We start from the raw sequence: 23,766 nt of genomic DNA, 5'->3' as shown, positions 1-23,766 counted from the left end.
CTCCATCCTACCCTCGCTCGTAAACAAGACCCCAAGATACTTGAACTCCTCCACTTGGGGCAGGATCTCATCCCCGATCCGGAGAGGGCATTCCACCCTTTTCCGACCGAGGAACATGGACTCAGATTTGGAGTTCCTGACCCTCATCCCGACCACTTTGCACTCGGCTGCGAACCACTCCAGTGAGAGCTGTAGATCACGGCTTGTAGAAGCCAACAGCACCACATTGTCTGCAAAAAGCAGAGATGCAATGCTGAGGTCCCCACACCGGACACCCTCAATGCCTCAGCTGCGCCTAGAAATTCTGTCCATAAAAGTTATGAACAGAATCGGTGACAAAGGGCAGCCTTGGCGGAGTCCAAGTGCGTACAATTTTCGTAAATTCTTCTGGTGAGTTTTAGCTGCGCTGGGTATGTAAATCAGGCCATCCAGCTGCAGTAATGATCTCATGGCACTCGTGCTTAAAATCTGGACGAATGTCAGTTGATCAAGGACCAAATCTGCATCAGATGAAATCAGATGACTTTGCATGTAAAGTATGTGCACTGTGCCCAGCAGTGTTGTGTGTTAACAAGAAAAACACAAGTGGTGGGTAAAAACAGGCTAGTGACAGAATTGATGTGCATTATTGATAATTGTTGCATGTTTACTTGTGCATAAATGGTTAGTAACACACGGGTACTGTGTAATACATCTTTTACGCACCTAAATTGGGAACAGCATTGATGTTTCTGAAGTCCTGCACTTTTTTTGGGAACATTATTTTGGCGACTTTAACAAGGCAGTCTTTTAAGAGGTCTCCATCTGAAAAAGGCTTGCCAGCCATGTCTTGTGATGAGTTGGGTGACCTCATGGCTGGCCATTGTAGCCTTTTTTTTGAAGAAATATACACTCAACCAACATGTCTGAAATTTTCTGTAATCACTTTCGTTTCTTTGGTTCTGCCATGTTTAGTATCTTGAGGTAATTTTTTTCTTGGTCTACTTTTGTACTTTTTGGTAGAGAAACTGCCTTGATCAACAGTAGTAGTAGAACAGTAGCTCTCCCTGGTGTTAAAATTAAAAAGTGCAACACTTGGGCAAAGGTTGAAGTGTGGTCCATATTATTTTCTATTTATAAAATTTCTTGTGGCCAAAATAAAAATGGCCTGCAGGCTGTATTTTGGACACCCCAGCTGTAAACTTTCAACTAAAACCACACAAATAATTGTGCTTTCATGTTTCTGATGAACATAAATCGAAAGGTCACAGGACAGGGTAGGTGACAGTACTGCATGTGATTCTTGTTGAACTGGTTGACCTTTGGTGTCAATAACCTTAATCAAACATGATTTTAGGTGGCACGGTGCGCATGTCCACCTCACAGTTCAGAGGGTGCGGGTTCAATTCAACCTCCGGCCCTCCCTGTGTGGAGTTTGCATGTTCTCCCCGTGCCTGCGTGGGTTTTCTCCGGGCACTCCGGTTTCCTCCCACATCCCAAAAACATGCATTGTAGGCTGATAGAGCACTTCAAATTGCCCATAGGAGTGAGTGCGAGTACAGATGGTTGTTCGTTTCTGTGTGCCCTGCAACTGGCTGGAAACTGGTTCAGGGTGTCCCCCGCCTACTGCCCGATGATGGCAGGGATAGGCTCCAGCACGCCCGCGACCCCTGTGGTCTGTTAGAAATAATCTGTCAGAAATTGACAGTATTCACCAACAGATACTACTAATACACTGTGAAAAAAACCTTTACACATTTAGCCCGTACGCAAATATTACACAGGCAGTGCATACAGTCTATTTTCCTGTGAGAACTTGAAGCAAGAAATTTGTTAAATGACACCAAATTTGCTAATCGGCAACCAGCTAAGGACATTGCAGCCACAGTTCCTCAAATATTTCCTCTATATCAGGGGTCACCAACCTTTCTTAAACCGAGAGCTACTTCCTGGGTACTGATTAAGCGAAAGGGCTACCAGTTTGACACACACTTCTGAAATAGCCAATTTGCTCAATTTGGCTTTCACTATGTGTTATTAATGTCATTTCCAGTTCACATGTAAGTGAGATTTTAACAAGAATAGCAAAAATACAGTCAAACCTTGGTTTTTGACCACAATCCGTTCCAGAAGGCAGTTCGAGAAGCGAATCGGTCGGATTCCGAATCTATTTTTCCCATTACAAATGATGAAAACATTTTTAATCCGTTTCAAGACAAAAAAAACCCCGCCTTTTTTAAGCATTTTTTCATTTGCGCATATTTGACCGATCGCGCAACTGCAGCACACCGCCGAACGCGCAACCGTAGTGCGTCGCCCACCACGCAACTGCACCGCGCTGGTCGCATCATTGTGACAGAGCCGTCGCTGAAATGTAGAAAATATTTTTAAAGTCGTGATGTACTTTCCAAAATTTAAGTGGACCTAAGTTTGCAGGGAACTTAATTTTGTCCGATCGCGCAACTGCAGCGCACCGCCGAACGCGCAACAATAGCGCGTCGCCGACCACGCAACTGCACCGCACTGGTCGCATTATTGTGACAGGGCCGTCGCTAAAATTTAGAAAATATTTTTAAAGTCCTGATGTACTTTCCGAAATTTGAGTGGACCTCAGTGCGCAGGGAGCAGATTTTGGTCCGATCGCGCAACCGCAGTGCGCCGGGCACTCACTGTCGCATTGCTTTAAGAGCGTCTTTGTGTTTTAGGATGGCTTTACTGCTCCCACTTGCTTTCTTTGGAGGCATGATTAGGGGTTAATACAATCCCAAAGTAACGAAAATACAGTAACGAACGGAGTCAGTCGGCATCCGGGCCGCGCGGTCGGGTTTTCTCAGTTCCTTTTGGCTCTTCTCGCAAGGTTCAACCTCCAAATTTTGATCGACAACCAAAGCAAAAAAATCTCGAATTTTTCGTTTGAATTCCGATTTGTTTGAGAACCGGGACGTTCGAAAACCGAGGTTTGACTGTATAATAAATAGATGCAGCTCACTGACAAGTGCCGCTATTTCAGCAAATTTTAGAACAGTCCTGCGGACAACTCATGCAGTCCTCACGGGCGACCTGGTGTTGGTGACCGCTGCTCTATAACATGGCCCGCTAAAGATCAGCTGAGGTACTGCCCATTCTTTATTATGCCATTTTTTTTGTGTGCATCATGTCCAATCTCTTGTCATAAGTAAGAGCTCACTGTATTCCTATTGGTTAAAGCCCAAGAACCCCTCGAAGGATGACGTACGTAGGTTATGTCACACTGCAGCAAGACGAACAGAAATTCTGACATGCCAGAATTTTGTGGTAATGGTCGTGAGCAATTCCAGAGGCTAGCGTCGAATCGTGGATTATGTCACAATAAGAGCTCACTGTATTCCTCTTGGTCAATGCCCAATAACCACTTGTAGGACGACGTAGGTTATGTTATACTATGCGGCATGACAAACAGTCATTCTGACATGCCTGACTTCCGTCGTAGTGGTCATGAGCCATTCCAGATGCTAGCATAGAATTGTGGATTATGTCACACTACACTGGCTGCGATACGTCAAGACCAACTCAAAATCGGTAATGACACGCCAGGTTTGTCTGCGAGACGTCTGTCAGCTCATTATCCGGCTACATTCGAGTCGTCTGCCGTCGGTATTCAATGGATGAATGACTTTTAGTTATGCAATCATGAAACTGTTTTGTTCAGTAGACATGATACCACAGTGGAACAATGTTTAACACCATTAGTAAAATGGTTCTGGATTTATTCTGGGTTCCTATTTCTGGGTTTCTCAATAGACTCCAGCTTCTTCTATTAATCACAGTGAGTGTGAGCACAAAGAAACAAGTGAAGAATTGTTATCAAATCACACTTGAACAAATACTATTAACTCTTAATTTCCAAACTTACCACCTCAGTCAAAGAAAACTGTGCTCCATGCGCCACAATGCCCCCATTGACAACCACCATGGCACAACCATCATAATACAGTCTGTCTCCGTCACAACCCCTCTGGTTTGCATACAAGTAGATACCGCCACTCTGTAAGTGAACCAAAAATACACAGAATGTAAATTTATCAATACTAGATTGATTTTAAATGCAATTCAGATTTTATTTCTAGGCATATACGTACATCTGGATAGGAAACAACACAGTACACTGCATCAATTGTAATAAAACAAACAATTGAACCATAAAAATCTACAACTGCAGCTGAAGGCTATAGCTGTTTTGAGAGGTCTTGTCTCCTGCAAATGAGCAACTGCTCATCCAGGCCCCTCTGATGCACACTGAGCTCAAGCTTCGAGTCTTATTAAACGCCCAATGACCTTTTGAGGCAGACAGAGAGAGCGAGAGAGCGAGCGACTGAGATTCTTTATTGAATCCCCAGGGGAAATTCAGTTGCCAGCAGTATCTACACCCAAAAGTGGGCACACGAGAGGTTAATGAACAAATATGCAGTTGTTACATAACAAACAAAACATAACTGAAACCTGAAAAATATTATGAATTAATAATTAAATGGATAAATAAATAAATATACAATATCAACATCGGACACAACAAAAACTACAAACAAAATAAAATAATAGATCCACAGTAGATGCAACAGATACCCGTGATTAAAAAAATAAAAAAATTAAACACAAACAGCAGATTTGATATTTTCGTCCAAAAATAATCAATTTCTATTGGTTCATATTAAATATGATATTATAATATTTGCATATTCTCCCCGTGCTTGCATGGGTTTTCTTAGGATAGTTTTGCTCAGCTATGGGCAAACTACGGCCCGCGGGCCTCATCCAGCCCACGGGGCGGTTTAATACAGCCCGCCAAACCTGAATAAATTGTATTATTAAACTTTTTTTTGGGCCATTTTCCCTGCAATCACTATGTTTCCCCAATAGATGGCGAAGTGCCCGCCCGCGCATTTACTCGCGGAAGCCGATACAGAAAGCTCGGTGCACACTCACAAGTGCGTGTACGTACTAAGTAGTACAGACCCAGCGCACTTCGTGCTCTATTTCTATCAATGCCACCCACAAACCTTCTCCTGGAATCCTTCCATTAAAATGAGTGGCCCGAGGAAAAGAAAGGTGGACACTGAGTGAAAAAGAGTGGACAATTTGGCTCGACCTACGTGTGTGAGCAGATGTTCAGCCACATGAACGTCAACAAAGCATGTCACAGATCTAGGTTAACGGACCGACACCTCGGCTCTATTCTAAGAATTACCACAACAAATTTTACTCCAGACCATGATGCACTAGCAAAAAAGAGAGGCCAACAATACTATTGATTTCTTTATTTAGGTGTATTCTTTCACTGATTACTCAAGATAATGTATTTGGTCAGAATGTTTGCCGTTTGATGTGATTTCACCTCATTACATAAACATATTTCATAAATCTGACCTGCAAGCGCTGAAGTGATGGAAACTATTATTCATAATAACATTGTCGTATTTAATGAGAATCACAGATAGTAGATTTTTGGTGAAATATTTTTTTAATGCTGTTAATAAATGCATTTATTTTCATAAAGCTTCTTTTCAAATATCCATGCTTTACTACCTACTAAAATTACAAACCTTTTATGCAATGACCTTTACATGTTATTTCTATTACGTCACACAAACACTACATCCATCTGCTCCTGGTTCGGCCCTCCGGTCAAAATTTAGAACCAAACTCGGCCCGCCACTCAAAAAGTTTGCCCACCCCTGGTCTAGCTTCATCCCATTTTCCAAAACCGTGCGACCCTCTTGAAGATGAGTAGTTTGGAAGATGAAGGAATGATTAAATGAATAATATACAATCATTATAGAAATACCCCTCCGTGAGCCGTCACCTTATCGTGGTGGAGGGGTCTGAGTGCCCCTATGATCCTAGGAGCCATGTTGTCGGGGGCTTCATGCCCCTGGTAGGGTCACCCATAGCAAACGGGTCCTAGGTGAGGGGCCAGACAAAGCACAGCTCACAGAAGCCCCTTATGATGACTAAAATAAATGGACTTCGTTTTCCCTCTCCCGGACGCGGGTCACCGGGGCCCCCCTCTGGAACCAGGCCTGGAGGCGGGGCTCGAAGGCGAGCGTCTGGTGGCCGGACCTTCGCCCATGGGGACCGGGCGGGCACAGCCCGAAAAGGAAAAGTGGGTCCCCCTTCCCATGGGCTCACCACCTGTGAGAGGGGCCAAAGGGGTCGGGTGCAGTGTGAGCTGGGCGGTGGCCAAAGGTAGGGACCTTGGCGGTCTGATCCCCGGCTGAAGAAGCTGGCTCTTGGGACATGGAATGTCACCTCTCTGGCTGGAAAGGAGCCTGAGCTGGTGTGCGAGGCAGAAAAGTTCCGACTAGATATAGTCGGACTAGCCTCCACGCACAGTTTGACTTCCGGTACAAGCCCTCTCGAGAGGGGCTGGACTCTCTTCCACTCCGGAGTTGCCCACGGTGAGAGGCGTCGAGTAGGTGTGGGTATACTTATTGCCCCCAGGCTGGGCGCCTGCACATTGGGGTTCACCCCGGTGAACGAGAGGGTAGCCTCCTCCCTCCGCCTTCGGGTGGGGGGACGGGTCCTGACTGTTGTTTGTGTCTATGCACCAAACGGCAGCTCAGAGTACCCACTCTTCTTGGGGTCCCTGGAGGAAGTGCTGGAGAGCGCCCCTTCTGGGGACTCCATCGTTCTACTGGGTGACTTCAATGCTCACGTGGGCAATGACAGTGAGACCTGGAAGGGCGTGATTGGGAGGAACCCCCCCCCCCCCCCCGATCTGAACCCGAGCGGTGTTCTATTATTGGACTTCTGTGCTCGACACGGATTTTCTATAATGAACACCATGTTCAAACATAAGCGTGTCCATGTGTGCACTTGGCACCAGGACACCCTAGGCCGCAGTTCGATGATCAACTTTGTAGTCGTGTCATTGGATTTGCGGCCGCATGTTTTGGACACTCGGGTGAAGAGAGGGGCGGAGCTGTCAACTGATCACCACCTGGTGGTGGGTTGGCTCCGATGGTGGGGGAAGATGCCGGTACGACCTGGCAGACCCAAACGCTCTGTGAGGGTCTGCTGGGAACGTCTGGCGGAATCCCCTGTCAGGAAGAGCTTCAACTCCCACCTCCGGCAGAGCTTTTCCCACGTCCCAGGGGAGGCAGGGGACATTGAGTCCGAGTGGACCATGTTCTGCGCCTCCATTGTTGAGGCTTAGCTGTGGCCCTAAAGTCGTTGGTGCCTGTCGTGGCGGCAATCCCCGAACCCGCAGGTGGACACCGGCGGTAAGGGAGGCCGTCAAGCTGAAGGAGTCCTATCGGGCCGTTCTGGCTTGCGGGACTCTGGAGGCAGCTGACAGGTACCGGATGGCTAAGCGGAACGCGGCTTCGGCGGTGGCTGAGGCAAAAACCCGGGCATGGGAGGAGTTTGGCGAGGCCGTGGAGAATGACTTCCGGATGGCTTCGAAGAAATTCTGGTCCACCATCCGGTGTCTCAGGAGGGGGAAGCAGTGCAACGTCATCACTGTTTACAGTGGGGATGGCGTGCTGCTGACCTCGTCTCGGGACATCATGAGTCGGTGGGGAGAATACTTCGAAGACCTCCTCAATTCCACCTACACGCCTTCCATTGTGGAAGCAGGAACTGGGGACTCTGAGGCGGGCTCTCCAATCTCTGAGGTTGAAGTCACTAAGGTAGTTAAAAAACTCCTCGGTGGCAAGGCCCCGGGGTTGGATGAGATCTGCCCGGAGTTCTTAAGGGCTCTGGATGTTGTGGGGCTGTCATGGCTGACACGCCTCTACAACATTGCGTGGACATCGGGGACAGTACCTCTGGATTGGCAGACTGGGGTGGTGGTTCCCCTCTTTAAGAAGGGGGACTGGAGGGTGTGTTCCAATTACAGGGGAATCACACTCCTCAGCCTCCCTGGTAAGGTGTATTCAGGGGTGCTGGAGAGGAGGGTCCGTCGGGAGGTCGAACCTTGGATTCAGGAAGAGCAGTGTGGCTTTCGTCCTGGCCGTGGAACAGTGGACCAGCTCTACACCCTCAGCAGGATCCTCGAGGGTGTGTGGGAGTTCGCCCAACCAGTCCACATGTGTTTCGTGAACTTGTAGAAGGCGTTCGATCGTGTCCCTCGGGAGGTTCTGTGGAGGGTGCTTCGGGAGTACGGAGTGCCGAGCCAACTGCTAAGGGCGGTTCGGTCCCTGTATCACCGATGCCAGAGTTTGGTCCGCATTTCCGGCAGTAAGTCGGATTCGTTCCCAGTGAGGGTTGGACTCCGCCAAGGCTTTCCTTTGTCACCGATTCTGTTGATAACTTTTATGGACAGAATTTCTAGGCGCAGCCGAGGCGTTGAGGGGGTCCGGTTTGAAGACCTCAGCATCGCATCCCTGCTTTTTGCAGACGACGTGGTGCTGTTGGCTTCTTCAGGCCGTGATCTCCAGCTCTCACTGGAGCGGTTCGCAGCCAAGTGTGAAGCGGTCGGGATGAGGGTCAGCACCTCCAAATCCGAGTCCATGGCCCTCGATCGGAAAAGGGTGGAATGCCCTCTCCGGATCGGGGATGAGATCCTGCCCCAAGTGGAGGAGTTTAAGTATCTTGGGGTCTTGTTCACGAGTGAGGGCGATAATTAGAGAAGGTTTATGTCCAACAGGGGGGGTGGGCGATTAATAGAGAACACTTTTTGTCCGATCACCAAGAGGCACTGAAATTGGCGATAATATGTATATTTTCCTTATGTAGTATGCAATACCTGCATCTCACTGGTGTTCTTAACACAAGAACAGCGGCTGTTTTGATCCACCTCTAACAGCGGGGTGCGTCAATTGACGCTCCATCGATGCGACACGTTACCGTCACACATCACATGTTGCGCACGTCATGTTATCGCGATCGTCTTGTTCGAGCGCACGCCCCGATAACGTAATTGTGTGAGGATATTGTAGCGGAGTGACAAGTGTAATTGTATCATAGTTTATGGAGAAAACCAATTTAAAAGGGACATTCGACGTGCTGTCAAATCAGTCATATTTAAACTTGTGCAATGACGTCGGCATGCGGTCACGGAGGAAAACGTAAGTTTTGGGGGGAATTTTTAGCAGCATGGGCGATAATTAGAGGTATCAATGTTTTTTATTTATGTCATCGCTAACACACACTGGGCGATTATTAGAATATGGGTGATAATTAGAATAAATACGGTAGTTATTTGAGGTCAGTTTGACACCGGGCAGGTTTGGTTGTATGACTCATCATATAAAAGCTTTCCCGGTAGTCAGTCGGTCGGTTGCTCTCGCTGTCTGTCGACTTACACCGGCTAAAGTTTAAAGACAAATTCGAGTTTTTAGCCTCAGCCTAGTCTTCAGATTGAGATTACAAGACGTCAACTTGATTCTTTAGGCCAGGGGTGTCAACTTCATTTTTGTCACGGACCGCATCACAGTCATAGTTTCCTCCGGAGAGACATTATGATTGGCCCGCCACATCATTTTAAGTGGCCCGCGAAGACAAATCGTGCATCGACTTTGTATCATTACTAAAATTACAAATTGTATTCACTTTTAAAAAAAATAATATTGCTTGCAATTTTTATTACCATTCGTCTTTTTAAAATATTTGAAATTTTTACTAGTCTAGATTTCAAAACTAGTTATTCATCAGTTTGTTTTGTGGCCTATAATATATAGATATATGTATATAGAAGACGTTGACAATCATAATGTACCTCCGAGGGAAACTATGACTGCGATGCGACCCGCGACAAAAATTAGTTTGACACCCCTGTTCTCAACCCCGCAGACTTTTTTTTGGCTCTCGGGGTCACTAAAAGATTAGCATTTTGCGAACGAAGGTTACAGGACAGAATGTAAGGTACAACTAGGAAGACGAAACGAGAAGGCGCTATGCAGTGTTTTATAGGTTAATAAAAGAACCCTGAAGTCCCATCTTAAATGGACCGGGAGCCAATATAAATTAGCTAATATTGGGGTAATGTGATCAGATTTTCTCGTTCGTGTGAGCAGTCTCGCCGCAGCTTTTTATACCAACTGTAGACTTTTAATACTGGACTTTGGAAGACCAGAGAACAATATGTTACAGTAATCAAGGTGCGACGTAATAAACTCATGTATAATAATTTCCGCATCACGAGTTGAAAGAATCGGACAAATCTTAGCAATATTACGGAGGTGAAAAAAGTTATGTTCTTAATGTGTTTTTGAAAGAAGAGCATTTGGTCAAATATAACACCGAGATTGGTTACAGTATCACTTTGGGTGATAATTATCCATATTTACAGTGGTTTCCTTAAATAGGTGGTGATAACGAACAGGACCAATTAACAACATTTTGGTTTTATCTGGGTTAAGACGTAGGAAATTGAGAGACATACATTGTTTAATTCCAGCAAATCACGCCTCAAGATTACAACAATGCCACGGATTTGTCATCGATAACGGCATATATAGTTGGGTGTCATCCGCATAAAATTGAAAACTAATGTTATATTTATGTACAATGTCCCCAAACAGATTCTTATAAATACTAAATAGTATTGGTCCGAGTACGGGACACCACACGTAACACTAGTGAACTCAGAGGTCGTATTACCATGGACCATGCGGTGGATCCTGTCAGATAGATAAGAATTAAACCAACAAAGTGCTGACCCTGAAATACCAACGCAGGTTTTAGGCGCTCTAATGAAATATTGTGATGTGACTGTCAATGTTTTCTGTTTACGGTTTTATTCGAACTTATCTATTGGTTGTCACGTGACTGCAAAGACTGGAAATTATTTATAATTATATCTCAATTATTTTCTGTGATGCCCCCCCTAGGGAGAAGAAAACATTTCATGCCCCCCATGTTATTAACATTAAAGAAAAAAATAAAGAAAGAAAAAAGAAATTAAAAAAGAAATTATAATTATTTAAACTATAAACATTCTTAACCAACTGCCATTTAATGCTGAAAAAAATACAATAAAATAATAAACATACATAATATTAAATTGAATAACAGCAATAAATAATATTCAATTCAAGGTAATCAATCAGCAACATTAACTCAGGAGCACAATATATAAAATAAATAAAATAAGTAAAATAAATTATATATTGGATGTTGACAATATGCCTCCCCGAGTGGCACCCTATGTGAGCGGCGAGCAAATGATAACTGACAAAAGGAAACACAGCGGTTATCTTTAAAATAACGCCACATTATTGTCTAGATTGCTTAAAGTCAGAAATCAGAAATCAGAAAACCTTTATTGTCATTCTACATAGTACAATGAAATTGGAGGCCTCCATTCAGTGCATGAGAGGTAGATAAAAGTACAAGTCAAATAAAGTCATTATTACGTCATCTGAGCTTCTTATAATAAACCTGCATGTATTGCTGCTGTTGATGAAAGATGTAAGTTGACCAGATCATTCATTATTATTGCTGAGATTAATGTTCCTTTTGAGATGATTTCTCTTGAAGTTGATACTGCTATGAAGTTGGTTAAAAGGACAGTTCCTGAAAACATTTTATACCTCTGATATGTCATCTGTTTCTCCTGGAACTCATCGATAAATTATCGATTAATTTAAAAAATAAGACCTACCGTAATTTCCGGTGTATAAGCCACGACTTTTTTTCCAAAATTTTGAACCCTGCGGCTTATAGTCAGGTGCGGCTTATATGAGATTTTCTTCGTGATTTTTGTGATGACTTGATCACTTTTACGCTTAACACTATTATATACAGTAAATGCTACAAAACAAACTGACAAATAACTCGTTTTCAAATCAGACGAGTAAAAACTGGTCAAATATTTTTTAAAAAAGATATTAAAAGTGAAGACAATTTGCAATTATAGTAATGACACACGAATTTGGTGCACGATTTGTCTTCGCGGGCCACATAGAATGATGTGGCGGGCCGTATCTGGCCCCCGGGCCTTGAGTTTGACACCTGTGCTCTAAACCCTTTCTCTTAGTCTGCCATGTGACTCAGAGATTACACAAAGCAGTGGCGCTGTTTGGACCATCTGCATTGAATTAAAACCCAATCAATCAGCATTTAAATTCAATTCTTCTGACATTTTGCTCACCAAAAACAAGTTGTAATGAATGTGAACTTTTAATGCATTTTATTCAGAAGGTTACTTTGAACCCTGAGGCTTAAATGGCGGCGCGGCGTACTTATGGATTTTTACGGCCTCCGGCCTCCAGGGGGCACTCTAGCAGGAAGCAAGAGCGAGACAGGCGAAGAAGAGATAATGCGCCGAAGAAGACGTGCTAGTTTGTGTTTACAACATTTCGCGCATCACGCAGAACGCGATCAAGACGGACATTACTGAAAGGAAGCTTTTATACACAAACCGTCATTATGGGGGACAAAAGAAATGCATATGATGCCGCTTTTAAGCTAAAGGCAGTCGATGTTGATGACATTGTGTTGCGGCACCCTTTTCTTTATTTCGTGGTCCCGTCTACTCTGGAGCTATACGTGTCGCTTGCTAGTTTAATGTAATTTAGCGCTTCGTGCATGAATAAGATTAGCATGAACAGACCCTCATCATGGAAAATGCTAGAAGAAATGGATAAAAACGACGACGAAAGAGATACTGAGAAAGTGTGTGGCGAAGGATATCTAACGCTATTCCAATCGGAAATTGAGGAGGAAGACTTCGACGGTTTCAGTGCACAGGAGGAAGATGAAGACGATGAAGCCCTTTTTTTTACTTTTACTTTAACCAGCCCTGTTAGTGCTGTGCTACCGTGTTGCTGCTGTGTTACCGCCGTGTCTCAGTGACTTTTACCGGTATGTTTTATTTAATCAAACCCTATTAGTGCTGTGTTACTTCCGTGTTGCTGCGGTATTACTGCCGCGTCACAGGCAGTGTTTGGAAAAAAATGTTAAGGTATGTTATTAAAACTTCAAAAAGGCTTTCTGTGTACTGTCTTTCTTTGGAAAAAACTCGTGTGCACGTGCGGCTTATAGTCCGGTGCGGCTTATGTAAGAAAAAAAATAAAATATCCCCGAATTTTAGCTGGTGCGGCTTATACACCGGTGCGGCTTATACACCGGAAATTTCGGTAATATTGAAGAATGGCATAGGTTATTGTGTGATTCAATAAAAAGGGAAATTAATGTGCAAACTCTGTGAACCATTTTGGAACTGAGGACTTAAAACGCTTTAGGGATAGGAAACGTTTGAGAGAGAATTCCTTAAATGTGAGGATCTTGAGCAGGGGTGGGCAAATTTTTGGACTTGCGGGCCGAATTGGGTTCTAAATTTTGACCGGGGGGGCCGAACCAGGAGCAGATGGATTTAGTGTTTGTGTGAATAGAAATGACATGTATAGGTCATTGCATAAAAGGTTTTTACTTGTAGTAGGTAGTAAAGCATGGATATTCAAAAAAAGCTTTTTGAAAACAAATGCATTTATTAACAGCATTAAAAAAATATTTCACTAAAAAACTACTATCAGTGATTCTCATTAAATACGACACTGTTATTATGAATAATAATTTCCATCACTTCAGTGCCTGCAGGTCAGATTTATTAAATATGCTTATCTAATGAGGCGAAATCACATCAAACGGCAAACATTCTGACCAAATACATCATCTGAAGATTCAGTGAAAGAATACATCTAAATAAAGTAATAAAGAAATCAATAGTATTGTTGGTCTCCCTTTTTTGCTAGTGCATCATGGTCTGGAGTAAAATTTGTTGTGGTAATTCTTAGGATAGAGCCGAGGTGTCGGTTTGTTAACCTAGATCCGTGACGGGCTTTGTTGACGTTCATGTGGCTGAACGTCTGCTCACACACGTAGGTGGAGCCAAATTGTCCACTCTTTTTTTAAATACTCGGCACTCAGTGTCCACCTTTCTTTTCCTCGGGCCACTCGTTTTAATGGAAGGATTCCAGGGTAAGGTTTGTGGGTGGCATTAGCGTAAAACTATCTGAAAGCTCAGCGCGCAAATTACGAGAATGCTGACGTCACACCCCACACTCGAAATTCGGCACTGATGGAAATAGAGCGCGAAGTGCGCCGGGTCCGTACTACTTAGTACGTACACGCACTTGAGTGTGCACCAAGCTTTCTGACACGGCTTCCGGGAGTAAATGCGCGGGTGGGCGCTTCGCCATCTACTGGGAAAACATAATAATTGCAGGAAAAATTACCCCAAAAAAAGTTTAATACAATTTATTCAGGTTTGGCCGGCCGGATTAAACGGCTCCGTGGGCCGGATGTGGCCCGCGGGCCATAGCTTGCCTATGTCTGATCGAGAGAGCATTTCAGACAAACTCGGGTTATTATTGATAAATGTTTTAGGTTTTATGAATAATTTTTAATGGAAAGAAAATGGAATTGATAAATGAGTAAAGGTTACATTAGGCACAGAACAAATTAACCTTCTGAGTCAAGGTAACAGTGTGTCGTATCCAGATGTTAAAAAATAAATAAATAAATAAAATTAAAAGATGAACTGTTGATTGACTGTTTCATTTTCATCTTTTGTCGTGTTGACCTCAAATGTTATTCGGTTGATCTACCTTGAGGGTTGCAGACTTGATCAAATTGATTCTTTGGTCTGCTTTGCGGAGCTCATGGTGGCTTGCAGAGGAATTGGTAAAGATTTCAACTCCATCAAGACCCATCTGACTATGAGGACTAAATAAAAGCGTCATTAATCAAGGCATAATTGATCAAAAAATATTACTGCTTCAAAATTACAGATGACTCAAAAGTGGCAAATAATGGTACTTTACCTAGAGGGATGCCATAACTCTTCACACATCTCAGTCCCAATACAGGTATCCTTGGTAGAGAGCACACAGTCTCCAAATGGGACTGTATCCTGATGAGCACAGGGGTAGTTTGTACTGAAGGTACAAAATCGTATTTTATAGCATATAAAAGTACTTATTTACCTGCCCGGTGACCTGCTGGATCATTCTTGGCAGAAAGTATTCTTCAACTGTCCTACAATAGTAATAGTAGTAGTAATAGATTATAGTAACGGTAATAGATTAATCGAGCCAAACAAGCAGCAGTATATAGTACATGTATACGCATGTATAGTATATATACAGTCAATCCTCGGTTTACGAACGTCCCGGTTCTCGAACAAATCGGAATTCGAACGAAAAATTTGAGATTTTTTTGCTTTGGTTGTCAATCAAAATTTGGAGGTTGAACCTTGCAAGAAGAGCCGAAAGGACCCGAGTAAACCCGACCGCGCGGCCCGGATGCCGACTGACTCCGTTCGTTATTGTATTTTCGTTACTTTGAGGATTGTATTAACCTCTATTCATGCCTCCAAAGAAAGCAAGTGGGAGCAGTAAAGCCATCCTAAAACACTAAGACGCTCTTAAAGCAATGCGACAGTGAGCGCCCGGCGCGCTGCGGTTGCACGATCGGACCAAATAAAGCTCCCTGCGCACTGAGGTCCACTTCAAATTTGGAAAGTACATCAGGACTTTAAAAATATTTGCTAAATTTCAGCGACGGCTCTGTCACAATAATGCGACCAGCGCGGTGCAGTTGCGCGGTCGGCAGCGCACTAAGGTTGCGCATTCGGCGGTGCGCTGCAGTTGCGCGATCAGACAAAAATGCGCAATTGAAAAAATGCTTAAAAAAGACTTTTTTTTTTTTTGTCTTGGAACGGATTAAAATCGTTTCCATTATTTGTAATGGGAGAAATAGATTTGGAATTCGACCGATTCACTTTTCGAACCACCTTCTGGAACGGATTGTGGTCGAAAACCGAAGTTTGACTGTAGCAAAGGAAGCAAAAGCGAGGCCGTCGGTCTGGCCTAATGCTAAGGCTACGTAAACAACCGCACAAGCCGCCTCTCCCGAGCCTGTTTCTCTCCAACGCCAGATCCCTGCTGCATAAAATGGATGACCTGGATCTACAGCTTACGGGAAACCACTACGTCCGGGACTGTTGTGTGATTATCATAACCAAAACCTGGCTGCGCCCGGATATCCCCGATGCTAGCATGCAGCTGGCAAGCCGCTCCCTGCTACGCGCGGACAGAACACTGGACTCCGGTAAACGCAGGGGTGGGGGGCTCTGTATGTATGTGCACGATAACTGGTGCAACAATGCGACCATCGTAGGCAGCCACTGCTGTCCGGACCTCGAGTACATGGCAGTCAGATGCCGGCCTTTTTTCCTCCCGAGGGAGCTAGCTGTTGTTATCGTCATTGCTGTTTACATTCCACCCGATGCTGACGTAAGCACGGCACTCTCTCTCCTGCTGAGAGCTGTGAGTGAACAACAACGGGCTCACCCTGATGGCTTCCACATTGTAGCGGGGGATTTTAACAAGGCCAACTTAAAGACTGTACTGCCGAATTTCCACCAGCACGTAAAGTGTGCTTCACGGGGTGAGAACACCCTGGACCATGTCTACACCAACATCAAACATGCATACAGAGCTATCCCCCTTCCCCACCTCGGGCAATCAGACTATCTGTCCCTCCTGCTCTTCCCTGCCTACACCCCCCTCAGACGCAAACTCAGACCCACCTTAAGGACCATCACCTCCTGGCCTGAGGATGCACTCCACAAACTCAAAGACTGTTTTCAACGGACAGACTGGGACCTGTTCGACCACCAGGAGCTGGGGACACACACAGACACAGTTCTGGGCTACATCCAGTTCTGCACAAGCAATGTGACTGTGACCAAAACCATCCGGGTCTTCCCTAACCAGAAACCCTGGATGTGCAGCCAGGTCCGCTCTCTCCTCAGAGCCCGCGACACCGCCTTCAGGTCAGGAGACAGAGCTCTGTACAGCGCTGCCAGAGCTGAGCTGAGGAGAGGAGTCAAACGGGCGAAAGCGGACCACAGACAACGCATAGAGTCCCACCTGTCCAGCAACAACGGCCGTAAGGTGTGGCAGGGCATCCAGGAGATCACCAACTTCAGGGGCAGTGCCGCTCAAGTCGAAGACCAAGGCGCACAGCTGGCAGAGGAGCTAAACAGCTTCTTTGCACGGTTTGGAACATCCCAGCAGCACTCCCCAGTCCCTGCCCTGCCCCCTCCCCCACCCAGCTCTGACACCACTCCACTCACTGTTCAGGAGCACAATGTCAGAAAGGTGCTCCTTGCAGTGAATCCCAGAAAGGCCGCAGGCCCGGATGGGGTCCCCGGCAAGGTGCTGAGGGCATGCGCTGAGGAGCTCGCCCCCACCTTCACCACGATCTTCAACCGCTCCCTGGCCCTAGCAACCGTCCCGCCCTGCCTGAAAACCTCAACCATCATCCCAGTGCCGAAGAAGTCGGCCATCTCTAGCCTGAATGATTACCGACCAGTGGCCCTCACTCCGGTGATCATGAAGTGCTTTGAGAGGCTGGTTCTTCAGCACATCAAGGATTATCTTCCCCCACACCTTGACCCCCACCAGTTTGCATACCGGACCAACAGATCCACAGAGGACGCCATCGCCGTAGCCCTCCATTGTGCGGTGAACCACCTGGAGCAGCAGCAGAGCTATGTCCGGATGCTCTTTGTGGATTACAGTTCGGCATTCAACACCATCCTCCCGGACAGACTCACCACAAAGCTGGACACTCTCGGACTCCCCTCTCTCACATGTGCCTGGATTAATGACTTTCTGACCAACGACCTCAGGCTGTGAGAGTTGGTTCCCGCCTCTCCTCCACCCGTACGCTGAGCATCGGCTCCCCACAGGGCTGTGTGTTGAGCCCCCTCCTCTTCTGCCTCTACACTCACGATTGCAGACCGGCTCACAACCACAACCGGATTGTCAAGTTCGCCGACGATACCACTGTGGTCGGTCTCATCTCCAATGGCGATGAGGTAGCCTACAGAGAGGAGGTCCTGGAGCTGGTCGACTGGTGCTCAGAGAACAATCTCGCTCTGAACACCAAGAAGACCAACGAGATCATCATAGACTTCAGAAGGCACAGCCCTGAGCCAACTCCCCTCTTCATCAACGGCGAGCAGGTGGAGAGGGTCCACAGCACCAAGTACCTGGGCGTCCACATCTCTGACCGGATCTCCTGGTCAGAGAACATCACCACCATCGTCAAGAAGGCTCAGCAGCGGTTACACTTCCTGAGAGTCCTCAGGAGGTACAACCACAACACCGATCTGTTGCTGACCTTCTACCGATCTTCCATTGAGAGTCTACTGACCTACTGCATCGTAGTATGGTTCGGCAGCTCCACCGCCGCTGACAGGGAGAAGCTGCAGAGAGTGGTGAAGGCAGCTCAGAGGATCATTGGCCGCCCTCTCCCCTCCCTTACGGACATCTACGTACACTACCCGCTGCCTCAGCAGGGCTAAGGCCATCTCAGCGGACAGCTCCCACCCTGGCTCCGCCCTGTTTGACCTGTTGCCCTCTGGAAGACGCTACAGGCAAATGAAGACCAGGACAAACAGACTCAAAAACAGTTTCTTTCCCCAAGCCATAGCCGCCCTCAACTCCAGCCGACACTGATGACACTTTCCTCCTGCACTACTACTGCACTTTGTCCGTACTACTGTTTCCGATTATTCATCTACTTTTCTATTAGTCGTTTACTTGACTATGTTACTTGTATCTACCTCATGCACTGGATGGAGGTCTCCAATTTCATTGTACTGTGTAGAATGACAATAAAGGTTTTCTGATTCTGATTCTGATATATATATATATACGTATATATATATATACGTATATGTACGTATATATATATATATATACATATATATATATATATATATATATATATATATATACATACATATATATATACACATATATACATATATATATATACATATACATATATATATACATATATACATATATATACATATATATATATATATATACATATATACATATATATATATATATACATATATACATATATATATATATGTATATACATATATATACATATACATATTATATACATATACATATATATACATATACATACGTATATGTATATAGATATATACATATATCTATATACATATATACATATACACATACATATGTATATATATATATATATATATATATATATATATATTGTCATGTAACATGGGGGGATGGGGAGGACAGATGGTGCAAAAAGTGAATATGGATTGCTCCCAGGAATAAATTGGATGGCCATTTCTTTGCTTGGCTAAAATATATTTTGTAACAGCTTTAGCAATATTATCACTCAATTGGATCAAGTTGCCCACCACTATGAAAATGGTGGTGTGTTAAAAAATTGTTTGGAAAGGCTGATACAAATGTTCCATCCATCCATCCATCCATCCATCTTCTTCCGCTTATCCGGGGTCGGGTCGCGGGGGCAGCAGCTTTAGGAGGGACTCCCAGACTTCCCTCTCCCCAGCCACTTCATCCAGCTCATCCCGGGGGATCCCAAGGCGTTCCCAGGCCAGCTGAGAGACATAGTCTCTCCATCGCGTCCTGGGTCGTCCCCGGGGTCTCCTACCGGTGGGACATGCCCGGAACACCTCCCCAGGGAGGCGTCCAGGAGGCATCCTGATAAGATGCCCGAGCCACCTCATCTGGCTCCTCTCAACGTGGAGGAGTAGCGACTCTACTCCGAGTCTCTCCCGGATGACCGAGCTTCTCACCCTATCTCTAAGGGAGAGCCCGGACATCCTGCGGAGAAAACTCATTTCGGCCGCTTGTATCCGAGATCTCGTTCTTTCGGTCACGACCCATACCTCGCGACCATAGGTGAGGGTAGGAGCGTAAATCGACCGGTAAATTGAGAGCTTTGCCTTTTGGCTCAGCTCTCTCTTCACCACAACGGACCGGTACAGGGTCCGCATTACTGCCGACGCTGCACCGATCCGCCTGTCGATCTCACGCTCCATCCTCCCCTCACTCGTGAACAAGACTCCAAGATACTTGAACTCCTCCACTTGGGGCAGGATCTCATCCCCGATCTGGAGAGGGCATTCCACCCTTTTCCGATCGAGGACCATGGACTCGGATTTGGAGGTGCTGACCCTCATCCCGACCGCTTCACACTCGGCTGCGAACCGTTCCAGCGAGAGCTGGAGATCACGGCCTGAAGAAGCCAACAGCACCACGTCATCTGCAAAAAGCAGAGACGCGATGCTGAGGCCCCCAAACCGGACCCCCTCAACGCCTCGGCTGCGCCTAGAAATTCTGTCCATAAAAATTATGAACAGAATCGGTGACAAAGGGCAGCCTTGGCGGAGTCCAACCCTCACTGGGAACGAATCCGACTTACTGCCGGAAATGCGGACCAGACTCTGGCATCGGTGATACAGGGACCGAACCGCCCTTATCAGTTGGCTCGGCACCCCGTACTCCCGAAGCACCCTCCACAGAACCTCCCGAGGGACACGGTCGAACGCCTTCTCCAAGTCCACAAAACACATGTGGACTGGTTGGGCGAACTCCCATGCACCCTCGAGGATCCTGCCGAGGGTGTAGAGCTGGTCCACTGTTCCACGGCCAGGACGAAAGCCACACTGTTCCTCCTGAATCCGAGGTTCGACCTCCCGACGGACGCGCCTCTCCAGCACCCCTGAATAGACCTTACCAGGGAGGCTGAGGAGTGTGATTCCCCTGTAATTGGAACACACCCTCCGGTCCCCCTTCTTAAAGAGGGGAACCACCACCCCAGTCTGCCAATCCAGAGGCACTGTCCCCGATGTCCACGCAACGTTGTAGAGGCGTGTCAGCCATGACAGCCCCACAACATCCAGAGCCTTTAAGAACTCCGGGCGGATCTCATCCACACCCGGGGCCTTGCCACCGAGGAGTTTTTTAACTACCTCAGTGACTTCGACCCCAGAGATTGGAGAATCCGCCTCAGAGTCTCCAGGCCCTGCTTCCTCAATGGAAGGCGTGTAGGTGGAATTGAGGAGGTCTTCGAAGTATTCTCCCCACCGACTCACGACGTCCCGAGTCGAGGTCAGCAGCACGCCATCCCCACTGTAAACCGTGTTGACGTTGCACTGCTTCCCCCTCCTGAGACGCCGGATGGTGGACCAGAATTTCCTCGAAGCCGTCCGAAAGTCATTCTCCATGGCCTCACCGAACTCCTCTCACGCCCGGGTTTTTGCCTCAGCAACCGCCGAAGCCGCGTTCCGCTTGGCCATCCGGTACCTGTCAGCTGCCTCCGGAGTCCCGCAGGCCAAAGCGGCCCGATAGGACTCCTTCTTCAGCTTGACGGCATCCCTTACCGCCGGTGTCCACCAGCGGGTTCGGGGATTGCCGCCACGACAGGCACCAACGACCTTACGGCCACAGCTCCGGTCGGCCGCCTCAACAATGGAGGCGCGGAACATGGTCCATTCAGACTCAATGTCCCCCGCCTCCCCCGGGACGTGGGAAAAGCTCTGCCGGAGGTGGGAGTTGAAACTCTTCCTGACAGGAGATTCTGCCAGACGTTCCCAGCAGACCCTCACAGAGCGTTTGGGTCTGCCAGGTCGGACCGGCATCTTCCCCCACCATCGGAGCCAACCCACCACCAGGTGGTGATCAGTTGACAGCTCCGCCCCTCTCTTCACCCGAGTGTCCAAAACATGCGGCCGCAAATCCGATGACACGACTACAAAGTCGATCATCGAACTGCGGCCTAGGGTGTCCTGGTGCCAAGTGCACACATGGACACCCTTATGCTTGAACATGGTGTTCATTATTGAAAATCCATGTCGAGCACAGAAGTCCAACAATAGAACACCGCTCGGGTTCAGATCGGGGGGGCCGTTCCTCCCAATCACGCCCTTCCAGGTCTCACTGTCATTGCCCACGTGAGCATTGAAGTCACCCAGTAGAACGATGGAGTCCCCAGAAGGAGCGCCCTCCAGCACTTCCTCCAGGGATTCCAAGAAGGGTGGGTACTCTGAGCTGCCATTTGGTGCATAGACACAAACAACAGTCAGGACCCGTCCCCCCACCCGAAGGCGGAGGGAGGCTACCCTCTCGTTCACCGGGGTGAACCCCAATGTGCAGGCGCCCAGCCGGGGGGCAATAAGTATACCCACACCTGCTCGACGCCTCTCACCGTGGGCAACTCCAGAGTGGAAGAGAGTCCAGCCCCTCTCGAGAGGGCTTGTACCGGAACCCAAACTGTGCGTGGAGGCTAGTCCGACTATATCTAGTCGGAATTTTTCTGCCTCGCACACCAGCTCGGGCTCCTTTCCAGCCAGAGAGGTGACATTCCATGTCCCAAGAGCCAGCTTCTGCAGCCGGGGATCAGACCGCCAAGGTCCCTGCCTTTGGCTGCCGCCCAGCACACATTGCACCCGACCCCTTCGGCCCCTCCCACAGGTGGTGAGCCCATGGGAAGGGGGACCCACGTTTCCATTTCGGGCTATGCCCGGCCGGGCCCCATGGGTGAAGGCCCGGCCACCAGACGCTCGCCTTCGAGCCCCGCCTCCAGGCCTGGCTCCAGAGGGAGGCCCCGGTGACCCGCGTCCGGGCGAGGGAAAACGAAGTCCATTTATTTCAATCGTCATAAGGGGCTTCTGTGAGCCGTGCTTTGTCTGGCCCCTCACCTAGGACCCGTTTGCCATGGGTGACCCTACCAGGGGCATGAAGCCCCCGACAACATGGCTCCTAGGATCATAAGGGCACGCAAACCCCTCCACCACGATAAGGTGACGACTCACGGAGGGGTATCTCCCAAATTAGCATTTTAGAAATAAGATCGAACTGATCACTCGACTTTATTTCCACCAAAAAATAGCACCCAAATGGTAGCTACCTTTACCTTCTTTTCTGATCTATGTTTTGCAATCAAAGTACTCCGGGATTGAATGATTTTATTTGCACGGGTATCAGTGAGTGAAATTGTTCAGATTTTGGAGGAATTAAGATTTGTAATTCTATCTCCTGTTTCTTCAATAAATGTGTTTTATATACTCATTTAATTCGTTGTGCGCCAATTAGTATGATGTGTGCAATCGATTGTTTGGAGTTGGGTTTGATAATTTGATTTAAGGACGGGTGATTATTATGGTATAAAATCGTACCGCAATAAATAAAAATAACGAAGGTGTTTAAAACAGATTATTCGGATTAGTGTAGAATTAAAAGTAATTTAATTGTCCGTTGGGTGCGGGCCCGTTCCTATTTTTGTCGGGCCGCGTCAAAAGCTAAATTTAATGCATTAAATTCCTTCTCAAATACTATTATTGTCATACTTCCATTAATTCGATTCTTCTTCGAATAAAGACAAGTCGCCTCGCTACTTGAGCGACAAAGTAGAACAGACCCATATCAATAGTTACTTCGGCAAAACTAGTGCAACGGCACGCTAGACCAGGCATGTCAAACTCAGTTTGGCTCTGGGGCCGGATCCAGTCTTTCTGTTCTCAGGTGGGCCGGATCAGTAAAAGAATGTCAACTCCAAATATTTTGCTTTGTTATTCAGTACTATGCTTTATCATTCAGCCTACATTTGTAGCCTACCCTACATATTATAATCACGGATGACAAGGAATCTTTTCTAAGCACAACACATTTTTTTCACAAACAATGAAAAAAAATGATTTCATGGTTCACTGGTTTATTTTAACAATGAAGTGAATGCAGTTTTACACCTGAACCAACTCACCACACTTAACAAACTCTAGTGGGAGCTATGAAAAAAATATTCTCGCCTTAATTGTCGTACTTCTTTGAAATAAATAAAAAAGAAATACAAAATAAAAGTTATAGCAGTGCATGCTTATACTACATCCGATCAAACTACTAGGCTGGGCCTACTGAAGCTGAGAATATACTGCACAATATTAACTGTCTTTAATATGAAACCAGATTAATCTTATTTTTAATG

The 23,766-nt window shown here is 46.5% G+C and overlaps 1 protein-coding gene across 2 annotated transcripts in view; it reads right to left on the bottom strand.

Annotated features, from left to right (window-relative positions):
* Positions 1-1,587: 1,587 nt before the first annotated feature.
* LOC125968090 (glutamine-dependent NAD(+) synthetase-like) overlaps positions 1,588-23,766 on the bottom strand; it is a 66,909-nt gene continuing 44,730 nt past the window's right edge. The window contains exons 6-10 of one of the 2 annotated variants that reach the window (XM_049719244.2): positions 14,889-14,940; positions 14,727-14,815; positions 14,511-14,628; positions 3,872-4,003; positions 1,588-1,656 (exon numbers count right to left, since the gene is read on the bottom strand). In XM_049719244.2, the coding sequence (XP_049575201.1) occupies positions 1,603-1,656; positions 3,872-4,003; positions 14,511-14,628; positions 14,727-14,815; positions 14,889-14,940 (445 nt within the window). In that variant the 3' untranslated portion in view covers positions 1,588-1,602. Of the gene's footprint in view, positions 1,657-3,694; positions 3,773-3,871; positions 4,004-14,510; positions 14,629-14,726; positions 14,816-14,888; positions 14,941-23,766 lie in introns of those variants that run through there. The other variant, XM_049719245.2, reaches the window with a different exon arrangement.

Source organism: Syngnathus scovelli, unplaced genomic scaffold (assembly GCF_024217435.2).
Source record: "Syngnathus scovelli strain Florida unplaced genomic scaffold, RoL_Ssco_1.2 HiC_scaffold_44, whole genome shotgun sequence".
Classification (NCBI taxonomy): Eukaryota; Metazoa; Chordata; class Actinopteri; order Syngnathiformes; family Syngnathidae; genus Syngnathus; species Syngnathus scovelli.
Note: the sequence above shows the minus strand (reverse complement) of the source record. Positions and strands in the feature narration are given on the sequence as shown.